Here is a 12,197-nt window from a genome sequence, read left to right as displayed (position 1 = left end):
TCCCATACCCTACTTTTTTTTAAAAAATGTTTATTTATTTATTATGTATACAATATTCTGTCTGTGTGTGTCTGCAGGCCAGAAGAGGGCACCAGACCTCATTACAGATGGTTGTGAGCCACCATGTGGTTGCTGGAAATTGAACTCAGGACCTTTGGAAGAGCAGGCAATGCTCTTAACCACTGAGCCATCTCTCCAGCTCCCATACCCTACTTTTTAAACACATGGGTTTGTGATGCAGGACAAGATGATAGCCCACTGAAGAGACTCTGCACCAGGCAGGGAGAAGCCATGCAGGACTGAGCAGACAGAGGTGAAGTGGGCAGCAGGGACAAGCTTTTTACTTAAGCGTGTCTGGGAAAGTACACAGCAACGCACAGAGCTCTGTTTCCAGAGCGCCACATTTACAAGTCTCTCCAGTATAAAAGGCTCTTGGTGCTCAGTCAATATACACTTTGTCCATGCTGCGAGAGTAGACAGACGGAAGAGACCTAAGAACAAAGCGCTAATTCTCTGGGTGTGTCTGTGTTTCTGCACATACACGTGTGGACAGATCTTTAAAAAGTTCAACACAGAATCACCACGTGATTTAGTGTGTTAGAATGCTGCTGTGCCGAAAGTACCTGAGGGAAAAATTAACACACGAAAGATCCATTCCGATGCAGCTCAGTTTTGATCCACAGCGGCCTGGGGTTTTTGGATAAGTTCTATCCTTAAAAGGCACACGTCCAGTAACCTGCTTCCTCCAACCAAGCCCTACTTCCCACAGTGCCATAGCTCCCAATAGCTATTCAAAAATTTAAACCACCAATGACTTAGGTCATTGATGTGAGCCCTTATGAAGGCCAGAGCTCTCATGATGTAGTGACTTTGGCAATGCCAACAGACACAGGAGAGCATGCTTTATTAAGCTCCTACGTGTCTTTCAATCCAATCACACTGACGGTCAGGATTAAGCACCGCCTTCGGCAGTTCTTATGAGTGTGTGCTCCTACACCAACAGAGAGCAGAGTTGCAGAGAGCGTGTCCACATGTCTGCAGCAAGCATTGCTCACGATAGGCAGAAGGTGGAAACAACCCAATGTCCAGACAGATGAATGTGTATACACAATGGAGCCTTATCCAGCCTTCTAAGGAAAGGAATATGACACACGCTACAACATGGACGGACCTTAAAGACTGAAGTGAAATAAGTCCTCTCAAGAGGACAAAAATGTATGATTCTACTTATATGAAATAACCTTGAGTAATCAAATTCACAGACAGAAAGTACAGGGCACACACCACAGTGAGGGGCAGGGAGGGGAAGTGACTAATGGGTTCGGAATTGAAATTCTGCAAAGTGGAGAGTTCTGGAGATGGACGGTGGTGATGGCTGCACAGTATGGTGTATTTGCTGTCACTGACAGATACGTGTAAAAATAGTTAAGACAGTAAATTTTATGTATAGTTATCACAATTAGAAAAAAATATTAAGGCTCCAAATAGCCAAGAGAGAATCTGTCTGAAAGCCAAGCCTGGAGGTGGAATCCATCTGAGGCCAAGTGTAAGGTGGAATGAAAACAGGGCTAAGATGTTAGTCTTCTTGCTATAGCAACCCTTTGGCATAGATGACGATAGAATGGCCCCGGTAGATTATTGTCATAGCAGGAAGCATGGCGGCATGCAGGCAGACATGGTGCTGGAGAGGTGCTGGAGAGTTCTACATCTGAATCCACAGGCAGTAGCAGAACTAACAGTGACACCCTTGTCGGGCTTGAGCTTCTGAGACCTCAAAGCCCACCCCCTCATGCCAGACCTCCTCCAACGAAGCCACACCTACTCCCAAGGCCACACCTCTAGCAGCGCCACTCCCTACAGACCTAAGGGGCCATTTTTATTCAACCACACAATAAATACCATACATTTCCATTCATGCCAACAACTAGATTTCATCCTAAGACAAATGTGACCAAAAATTTCCACAGATGCCCTGTCCCTACTTTTTATGAGAAAAATTCTAAAATTCTAAAGCAATTCAGTTAGTAAGAAGGCAGAGGGTGTATAAACCTAGTATCAATGACCATAAAATTACAACTTAAATATATTATAATCTAATGTGTTTGCTATGTTATGTTTTTATTCTGTAGATATGTAAAAATACTATCAATAAAGTGACAAAAATTATTCCTTAAGGAGTAAAATATTCTTTAAATATTTTATTCAAATATTCTTAGCTTTACCACACTTATTACACACATATGTAATTTTGAAAGTCAAATACTTCCATCATAAAGATTGACTTCAATAAGAACTGAATAGTTTATTATTTTTGTTTATTGAGACAGGGTCTCTCTGTGTAGCTATAGTTGTCTTAGAAGTCACTATGTAGACCTCTTGTCTCCTCCCACCTTATATCCCTCTCTCTATTCAGCCATACCCCTTTCCTGTCTCTTCCTCCTAAATGCTGGGATTAAAGGTGTGTGACTCCCATGTACTGGGATTAAAGGTGTGAGCCACCACCATCTGGCTCTGTTTCTCTTTGAGACTTGATCAGTCTAGTGTAGCCCAGGGTGGCCTTGAAATCACAGAGATCCCTCTGACTCTGCCTCCCTAGTGAGGCGGATTAAAGGTGTGTCCCATCACTCCCGGGAGGCTAGTGGTTTATAACTGCACTCTGATCTTCAGGCAAGATCGTTAAAACACAAACGATCACTACACATCTCTTTAGCCCTATAAAGCAGAATCTTAAAAGGTTGAATTTAAACAGTGGCTCTTGCTGTCAGACTGAAGAAAGCAACATTATCAGTCCAAGTCCAGCCTGAGCTAAGAGTGGAAAAAAAAATAAAAGCAAGCAGACGAAAGACTGGGTTCTCAGAAGCAGAGAGTAGGTAGAGTCAGGTTCTATACAGGTAAGAACCTGTAGAGGTTCTATAGCATGGCGACCAGTTAGATGCTCACAATCTGCTAAGAGAACACATCTTTATGTATGTTAGTGCGTATTTGCACATGCACGTGCACACCTCCATTACTCTCTAATTTTATTTTTTTGAAACAGGTCTCTCACTAACCCTGAATCTCATCATTTCAGCAAGGCTAGCTGGTTAGCCAGTGATGGGCTCTGCCAATCTCCACCCGCCAATTCTGGGCTTACAGCACACAGGCATGCCTGCTTTTATATGGTGCTGGAGAACTGGCTCAGGTCCTCTTGCTTTCGTAGCAAGGGCTTTTGCCCATGAAGTCATCTTCTGAGGCCCAGAGAACAGGTTGAGATATGAGTGGGACCCATGTCTCTTCCTGAGACACCGGACAGGTTAGACATTGTCAGACACACGGTTAAACACTGTAAAAACCAGTATTAATGTTTAACAATAAGTTAGAAATGTTTCTTCCCTGAAAATAAGTAAACCCATTGCAAGCTATTGGTTTTCTTGCTGCTCCAGCTTCCTTGGAGAAAAGGACTGTCAGTGGAGCCGACTGGTGATATTTTGTTTGTGCTATAGTAAATAAAGCTTGCCTGAGGATCAGAGAGTGGAGCGAGTCACTAGTTAGCTATAGGGGCCAGGCAGTGGTGGCACACACCTTCAATCCCAGCAGAGTCAGAGGGATCTCTGTGAGATCCACGCCACCCTGGGCTACCCTCGATTGATCCAGTCTTAGAGAGAAACAGAGTCTGGTGGTCATGGCTCACACCTTTAATTCCAGTACTTGGGAGTCACAACGTCTATAACCCCAACACTAGGGAGGTGGAGACAGGAAGGGATATGGCTGGGTGGAGAGAGGAAAATAAGGCTTGAGGAGACAGAAGCTCAGGGCATTCAGTCTGAGGACTTGTAGGGACAGGAGACCCCATTTGGTCTGAGGATCTCGTAGAGGTAAGAACTAGTGGTTGGCTGCTCTGTTTCTCTGATCATTCAGCTTTTACCCCTAATATCTGACTCCAGATATTAGGTCTTAAGACCAATTATTATTAAGACCAATCAGAAATCACGCTCCAGCAGGACAGGTCAATCCACTCTTTATTCCAGAGCCAGTCATTTCGAGCATTTCAAGAATGCCTTGAGGAAGCTACATGAAAATCACAGCTGCCTGCTTCTAGCTTCTGAGGGTGCAGCCCAGCCATGGCTGTTTTAATAATCTTGCCCAGGTCCTAGCATGTAATAATTTCCACCCAAGTCAGAGGTGGAGCACCTCTCCCAGTGGCCCTGCACAGGGACTCTGTAACTGCTGCAAAACAAGCTGTTCAGCCATCTTGGTGAGCTGGCTGGCAGACAGCCTCCCTTGCTACCTTACGCAATTTTAGGTTCAAGAATCTTCTCTAAGTGGTCTTTCTTGCCTACTTTTCTGAAAAGGCTGAGGTAGTAGGACAAAAAGAAGTAGCAGCTGTGACTGCGCAGAGGCAGCTGTAATGCCAGAGTGGTTGGCAGTCACGCTGCACAAGAAGTAGAAAAGACAGTTACGTGGCCAGCGACATCAGAGGTGAGCCCTCAAGGCCACGAGCTGTCGTGGGTAGTGGGAGCAGCAGCAGAATCCCAGTTCCTAGGTCCAGAAGCCACTGCCTAAAGCTTCCAGAGCCTTCACAAAGCTCTAACACTTGCCCGGGACTAAGGGTACCAGTACCAGAGACCTACACAAGAGCTCCAGCACTAGAGGGCGCCATCCGCTCCTGCTGCTCCTACCTGTAAGCGGCTCCTACTTGCTGCCACCAAATACTGGGTGATAACAAAGGAAGGGCTTTTTATTTGTGCAAGATTTGTATTCCCATAGAATACACCCCCAGCCAGCTGATTAGCAATTTTCAACACACACACACACACACACACACACACACACACACACACACACACACACTATGCACGGTTATGCGCACGGAATCTCTAGCTATTATAAGTCCCTGCTGCGAGAAATTAAGGAAGATATAAATAAATGGAGAGTTAAAAAGTGCTCACGGGCTCACTCGACAGCAGCTAGTAAATTCTTCCCAAATTGATTTACAGATTGAAAGTAGCTCTGAACAAACCCAGCAGGCTTTCTGGTGGGAAAGCTCAATCCAAAATTCACATGGAAATGCAAATAACCACACAGTCAAAACAACTTTGAAAAAGAACACGGAGGAATTAAAAATACGATTGAAATCACGCAGTACTGTACCCTGCGTCGAATCATTGCAGGGCTAGAGCTCCTCGTACATCTCCTAGCAGGGGTTGTTTTGGATTTGGGAAGCTTGGTTTTGTAACTCCGGTGAAAAAGAAAAAAAATCACTTCGTCTATGACAGAAAGATTTTAACAAGCCCTGTGAAATGACAGATGAACAGACAGCAAGCATGAGGTGGTGCCCTGCAGCTGAGGAAATCACGCTGCATTGACACCAGCATTCAGAAGAGCCATGACTGACAGGAAGAACTAGCCAGGTGTCTTCACAGCAGCTGCAGAGCCAATCGCGTGCAGGTAGAGCTACACAGGCTGCTACTTTTCAAGGCGCCAAGAACGCAAAGCTAGCTTTGCAGAGCTCCTCACGCTCACTGATGACACCGTATTTCACGAAAGCGGAAAAAGTGAACCATACTAACACACACATGTGGGATCCTACCATTGTATTATAACAGAACCTGGAAGGAAGTATGCACAAGTTAAGGTCTTTACTTACACTTGACCTGCTTGCTTATTGTGTTTCTCCTTACTAGAGTGATTGATACTCCACAAGGATGGGATTTTGCCCATGCTGTGTGCTCTGATATTTCCAGCTTCCAACAACAACAAAAAAGTAAACTGCTGAATAATATTTGTTAAATGAATAAATTATATCCATGTAAATATTTGTGATATGAATTTATGACATCTATATAGACACTATGCCCACAAAATAATGTAATAGTCTCACATAACCTTCTTTTTCTAAGACTGTTTCTTTGGTTAGATTTGCATTGTTGTGGCAGTGCACGCCTTTAATTCCCAGCACTCGGGAGGCAGAGGATCTCTGTGAGTTTGAGGCCAGTCTGGTCTACAGAGCTAGTTCCAGGACAGCTAGGGCTGTTACACAGAGAAACCCTGTCTTGAAAAATCAGAAAAAAAGTTACCTTCTCTTTATTCATACTGTTTATACTACACAGGACCTGAACTTCCCAGCAGAGTGATAAGAGACTGGGTGATTTCCCTCCCTCTCTTTGCTCTCACTGGTCTCTAACGATGTAGACCAGCTTCAGGCTGTGCTCCAACCTACAGTAATTCTCCTGCCTCTGCCTCCTGAACACAGGAATCACACGCATGTGGCACTGTTTATGTCTTTATTTTACCATTTCCTAGAATGCATCCATCCTCAGAGTAGAAAGGACAAGGCTTCTTTAGAAAGCCACCATCCTGTAAACTAATTATAGCACGCTTTGCTCTCTTTCCGCTGTCTGACTCTGGTTTCTTCTCTATTGGAAAAGACTCCACACAGTCTTCTCTACAAGTTAGCTTGTCTTCTACCAACCTTTCCAATTACAAATCCTTTATCATACTAGTTAACCAAAGTCCTTTGATCTACTTTGATCACTAGATCCAGAACTCCTTCAAGGTAGGGAGCAATCAGTATGCTTCTGAATATCCCACTGTTAAAACACACTAGAAGATCTTTGGTTGGCGGGACTTAGTGAGTTTCAGTAAGACCGAAGAAGCCTGAAGGCACAAAAAAATGACATGAAGCTACAAACATGGAGACAAAAGTGCGGACTGGACTATCAAGCACTGTAACCTACCAGGAGTGTCTGTCCTTGGGAAATGAAGAAATGACCCGATACAACGACGGTGAGAACGAGAGCCCCAGCTTCTTCACTGGATTCAAACACCTTGAAGAAGAGAGAAAAATGTGAGTTACAGGCAACTGTGAAGTCATCTGACCGACGCAGATGCTGGGATGTGGGACCAGGGTCCTCTAGTACAGCAGTGAGTGCTCTTAACCACTGAGCCACCCAATGCAGATGCTGGGATGTGGGACCAGGGTCCTCTAGTACAGCAGTGAGTGCTCTTAACCACTGAGCCACTCGACGCAGATGCTGGGATGTGGGTCCAGGGTCCTCTAGTACAGCAGTGAGTGCTCTTAACCACTGAGCCATCTTGAGCCCCAGTTCACATGGTTTTTATATCTGGCTACATCCGTGTTGCTGCGTGTGCACACAGGGACATGGGTGTGGGTAGACACAGACACATTTTCATTAGTCTAGAACACCACTCTACGACTATGCCATCATCTTCTCATACAATATATGAGGATCACACTTTCCTTTCCTTCAGCTCCACCCAAATCTCTCCCATCTCCCTACCCACCCAACTTTATGTTCTTTTTGTTCTCGCTCTAAACAAAAACACAAAAACAACAACAACAACAAAAAAACCCCAACACCACCAAGAAACAAAAATCAAACAAGCAAAAGATCATGCCTGAGGAGGAAAGGGTTTATTTGGTTTACATTTCAAAGCATTGCTCATCATCAGGGAACTTAGGGCAGGCACCTGGAAGCAGGACATGACGCCATGAAGGGATGCTGCTTACCAGCGTGTTCTCCATAGCCTTTTCAGTCTTTTTTTAATTTTTTTTTATTTTTATTTTGGCTCTCATACATTACATCCTGACCAGTTTCTTCTCCCCTCATTCCTCCCAGTACTCCTCCCTACCTCCCCTCCCCTCTCTCCTAGACCCACTCCTCCTGTTTCCCTTTAAAAAAAAAACAAAAAAAACCAGGCCTCAAGGCCGGATGAGGCAACCCAGTGGAGGAAAGGGTCCCAAGCACAGCAAAAGAGTCAGAGACATCCCTACTCTGTCAGGAGTCCCGCAGGAACACCAAGCTACATAGCCATAATGTGTTGTGTAGAAGACCTAGCTCAGACATACAGGGTCCACGTAGTCCCACCAGTGTCTGGGAGCCCCTATGAGCCCTGCTTATTTGATTCTGTGGGCTGTGTTCTCATGGTGTCTAAGACCCCTCAGGCTCCTACAGTCCTTCCTCGCCCTTTTCTGTGGGGTTCCCCTGGCTCTGCCTAGTGTTTGGCTTTCTGCTTTCTTATAGAACCATCTCAGGGATGGCACCAGCCACAATGGTCTGGGCCTTCTTCTCTCGATCACTAGTTAAGAAAATGCCCTACAGGCTTTCCTACGGCACCATCTAATGGAGGCAGTTCCTTAGCTGAGGTTTCCTCCTCTCAGATGAGTTTAGCTTGTGTCAAATTGACGAAAACTATCCAACAGCTGACCCCTCGTCAGCCTGACCCGAACGCACTACAGATATCCTTACCTGTTCATCTCCAAGGTCACACACTAATATCCACATCACAATATAAAACATTTTTACAAACTCAACTCCCACAGTCTGTACAAATTAAAACCTTTAGAAGTCAGTCTCTTTAGAAATCCAAAGTTTCTTCTAAAACCTAAAATCTCTTTAGAAATTCAGTCTCTCAACTGGGCTCCTATAAAAAAAATAAGTTAAATACTTCCTTACTTCAAGAGAGAAGTGCCAGGACACAGTCACAATCAGATCAAAGTATAAATCACTCAGTATCCAATGTCTGCGAGTCACTTCTCTGGTCCGGTCCTCTGCAGCACACACTGCGTGTCTTGCAGGTTCCACTGCATGGAAGCTGCTGTTCTCGGAGGGCATCCCATGGTTCTGGACACTCTCACCAATAGCCTCTCCTGGGCTCTCTTCGTGGTACCAAGCCTCGGTTCCTTTCCATGACCCCTTCAATCCTGGGGCTTCAACTGCTTTCGAGGCTGCACTTTCTCCAATGGCCTAGCCTGGCCTCTCACAACGTGCCAAGCCTCAGCTGCTTTTCATTAACTTTTTTTTTTTTTGCCTTCAAAACCAGCACCACCTGGGTGACTCTTACACTGAGGTACTTGGCGGCCTCTGAAGATACACTCCCCAGAAGATGTCACCCCCATGCTTGTCTTTTTCAATCACCACTAGTTTCTCAGCCCCAGCTGACCTGCATCACTTGTCCCAGGAAAACAAAGGCTCTACTTCAGTGGTTCTGATCTCTTGTCAACCACAGCTGACTCTTCTGTCCCAGCTGATCAGAACCACAGATTCTCAACCAAATTAGGAAAGAGCCCTGACTGAGCCTTGATCTCTCTCAAAGGGCCCTCTAGCCCAGCAGTTCTCAGCCTGGATCCCAAACGGCCAATCCACAGAGGTCATCTGAGACCACTGGAAAACACAGACACTTTAACTGTGATTCGTAACAGTAGCAAAACTGCAGTTAAGAAGTAGAAATGAAGATAATCTTCTGTTTGGGAGGAAGTGTATTAAAGGATCGCAGTGTTAGGAAGTTGAGAACCTTCACCAGCTCACCTGCCAGGCCTCTGACATTTGATTGCTATCAACATTCTTATCTTCCAAGTTCCCACAGAAAAGCTCACCAAACTTTGAACACTCCATGGCTTGACTAGCCCCAAACTCCAAAGTCCTTCCACAGTCCTCCCCAAAACAACATGGCCAGGTCTGCCACAGCAACACCCCGTGATCCTGGCACCAACTGGTCTTAGGGTTACTATTGCTGTGGTGAAACACCATGACTAAAAGCAAACTGGAGAGGGAGGGGCTATTTTGACTTACATTTCTGTGCCACTGTTCATTATCAAGACAGGAACTCAAGCAGGGACGAAACCTGGAGGCAGGAGCTGATGCAAAGACCATGGAGGGGCAGCTTACTGGCTTGCTCCTTGTGGCTTTCTCAGCCTGCTTTCTAATAGAACCCAGGATCTCCAGCCCAGGGATGGCACCACCCACAATGGGCTGGCCCCTCCCCCTCAATCACTAATTAAGAAAATACCCTAGAGGCTTGCCTACAACCCAGTCTTATGGAGGCATATTCTCAAATAAGGTTCCCTCCTCTCTGATGACTAGTGTCAAGTTGACATAAAACTAGCCAGCACAGACACTAAGACCAAAAAAAAAAAAAAACCAAAAACAAACCCAAAACAAACAAACAAAAAACTCAAAAAAAGGCTGGGCTTGTGATGCAAGCTTTTAATCACCACACTCAGGAGGCAGAGGCAGGTGGAGCTCTGTGTTTGAGGCCCGTTTGGTCTACAGAGTGAGTTGCAGGACAGCCAGGGCTACACAGAGAAACCCTGTCTGGAAAAAAAAAACAGAAAAGAAAAGAAACCCTGTCTGGGTAGCAGAAGGGTGGGTATCAAAACAAAGAAGCCACAAAACAGCACTGAGTTTGTTTTGTGTTGGTCAGCTATTCCTGAAGTACAGTTGATACACACAGTGAAACTCCACTGGAGAAAACTGATTTCCCCTTTGCCAGCCAGTACCAATTGCAGATAGCTTCTTGATAAAGGGGTGGGCCCCATGTTCACTACCCCATCTGGCTTGCATCTGTGCAGGTTCTGTATGTGCTGCCACCGTCTCTGTGCATAGGGTCACTTGTCCCCAGCAGGTAAAAGCACTCACAGGTCAGCCTGGACCCTCATAGGCCTGTGGTGCCAGGCGGGTAGGTCCATTATGATGAACAAACATGTAGGTGGAGAAATGGGAGAGGAAGAGAGGCAGAATGGTTCGTGTGTTGTGGAAAGAGGCAGAACAGAAGAAGCAAGCATGGTGAGGAACAGCCTGGTATTGGTGGTCTGCTTGCCACCTGGGGCCAGGGAGACATCCAGGCCAGGGCTGCTGCCTAGAGCCATGTCTTGGTTGGTGGTCCCACCACAGCTAGGGTCTGTGTTGATATCATGCCTCATGTTGCCACCAAAGGTCACAAGGATGCCCAGGGTCTGGTCAGCCACCTGAGACCATGCTGGTGTTCAAGGGACCTGCTGCCACTGGGACCATATTGATCTGGGTAACTTAAACTGCCATAGGGGCCATGGTGACATCCAGGCCTGAGCTGCTGCTAAGGGCCATGACTTGGTTCATGGTCTTGCTGCAGCTGGAGTCTGTGTTGATGTTCATGGCCATGCTAAGCCAGTCCCACCCTTCACTGGCCCCGGGATAACTGGCTCTTTCCCTTGTTGGACACTGGAGTGGGAGAGCTGGTCCCACCCATCACCACAGGTGTGGGAGAGTGGCCCCTGATGGCATGGGCGGAGGAGAGCTGGCTCTGTTCCTTGCCAGAGGGGAGTGGTCCCAGCGGCCTGGGATGACCAGCTCAACTAGCACCTGGGGCCTTGGATTGGTACACCCAAAACCTACCCCATCTATGACCTGCTGTAGCTCCTGATGAGACTGGTCTTGCAGAATGATAGCCGCAGGCTCTCCAGGGGCAACAGCAGACTATATGAAAGAAGTCTCAGTGGTAATGGTGTAACAGAGGCCAGAGGCCATGAGCCAGACCAAGGTCTCATTACAATGAACATTTGAGGATAGGGCTAGGGGACAAAAGGGTATTCTATGTGACCTACCATGGCTCCCAGTGCTAGTAGGACAAATGAAGAGGTGCTGGAGAGATGGGAAAGACAAAGGCTTGAAGTAGGTTTTTTTAATGTTCTGTTTCAAATTAATTTGGGGGGGATTATTTTGGGGAGGTGTTGCAGGGATAAGGGTTGGATATAGAGGTAGTAGGAGGTGAGCAAGATTGGGGTATGTGATGTAAAATTACCAAAGATTCCAATAAAAAATTATATTATAAAACGAAGTCCACAGAAATGACCAAGTATATAATAGACTAGAAGACACCCCAACCAGCATGGCCTGACTGACATTTAGTACTTCATACTCTAAAGTACAACATACAGCACAAAATATACTACAACAGCATCACAAAGTACATTCTTTAAGAATGTTCATAAGATTCACCAAGACAAACCATATTTGTCATAGGATATTACTTTATAAATTTAGACTTCACCAAAACAGGAAAGATACGATACAAATTAATTCACAAAATTAGTAGTATTTCTATACACTAAAAACAAACTAAACATGAAATAAAGAAAACAATTTATTTAAATGGCTAGAAAAACAGAATGTTTGGGACTATGTTTGAACAAGCAAAGGAAGGAGCTCCTCGCTGAAAACTGGTGAACGAGACTAAAGATACACAGATTAGTGCAAAGGCATTCCACGTTCATGCGTCGGGAGCATTAGTGTTGTCTAAATGTCCATACTACCTAAACAACCTACAGATGCAATGAGGCCCACATCGAAATAATAGAAAGCAAAGAAAACTAACCTTTGGTATAAAAAACAAAGCTAGAGGCATTATACCACTATCCCTCATAACCGCAGTAACATCCA

General features: G+C 45.5%; 1 protein-coding gene across 1 annotated transcript in view; it reads right to left on the bottom strand.

Annotated features, from left to right (window-relative positions):
• Rec114 (REC114 meiotic recombination protein) overlaps positions 1–12,197 on the bottom strand; it is an 89,515-nt gene that overhangs the window by 54,423 nt on the left and 22,895 nt on the right. Inside the window, exon 2 of the mRNA XM_075967772.1 lies at positions 6,717–6,806. Coding sequence (XP_075823887.1) covers positions 6,717–6,806 — 90 coding nt within the window. The remainder of the gene's footprint in view (positions 1–6,716; positions 6,807–12,197) is intronic.

The sequence above is a fragment of the Microtus pennsylvanicus genome, chromosome 3, assembly GCF_037038515.1.
Source record: "Microtus pennsylvanicus isolate mMicPen1 chromosome 3, mMicPen1.hap1, whole genome shotgun sequence".
NCBI classification, from domain to species: Eukaryota; Metazoa; Chordata; class Mammalia; order Rodentia; family Cricetidae; genus Microtus; species Microtus pennsylvanicus.
Note: the sequence above shows the minus strand (reverse complement) of the source record. Positions and strands in the feature narration are given on the sequence as shown.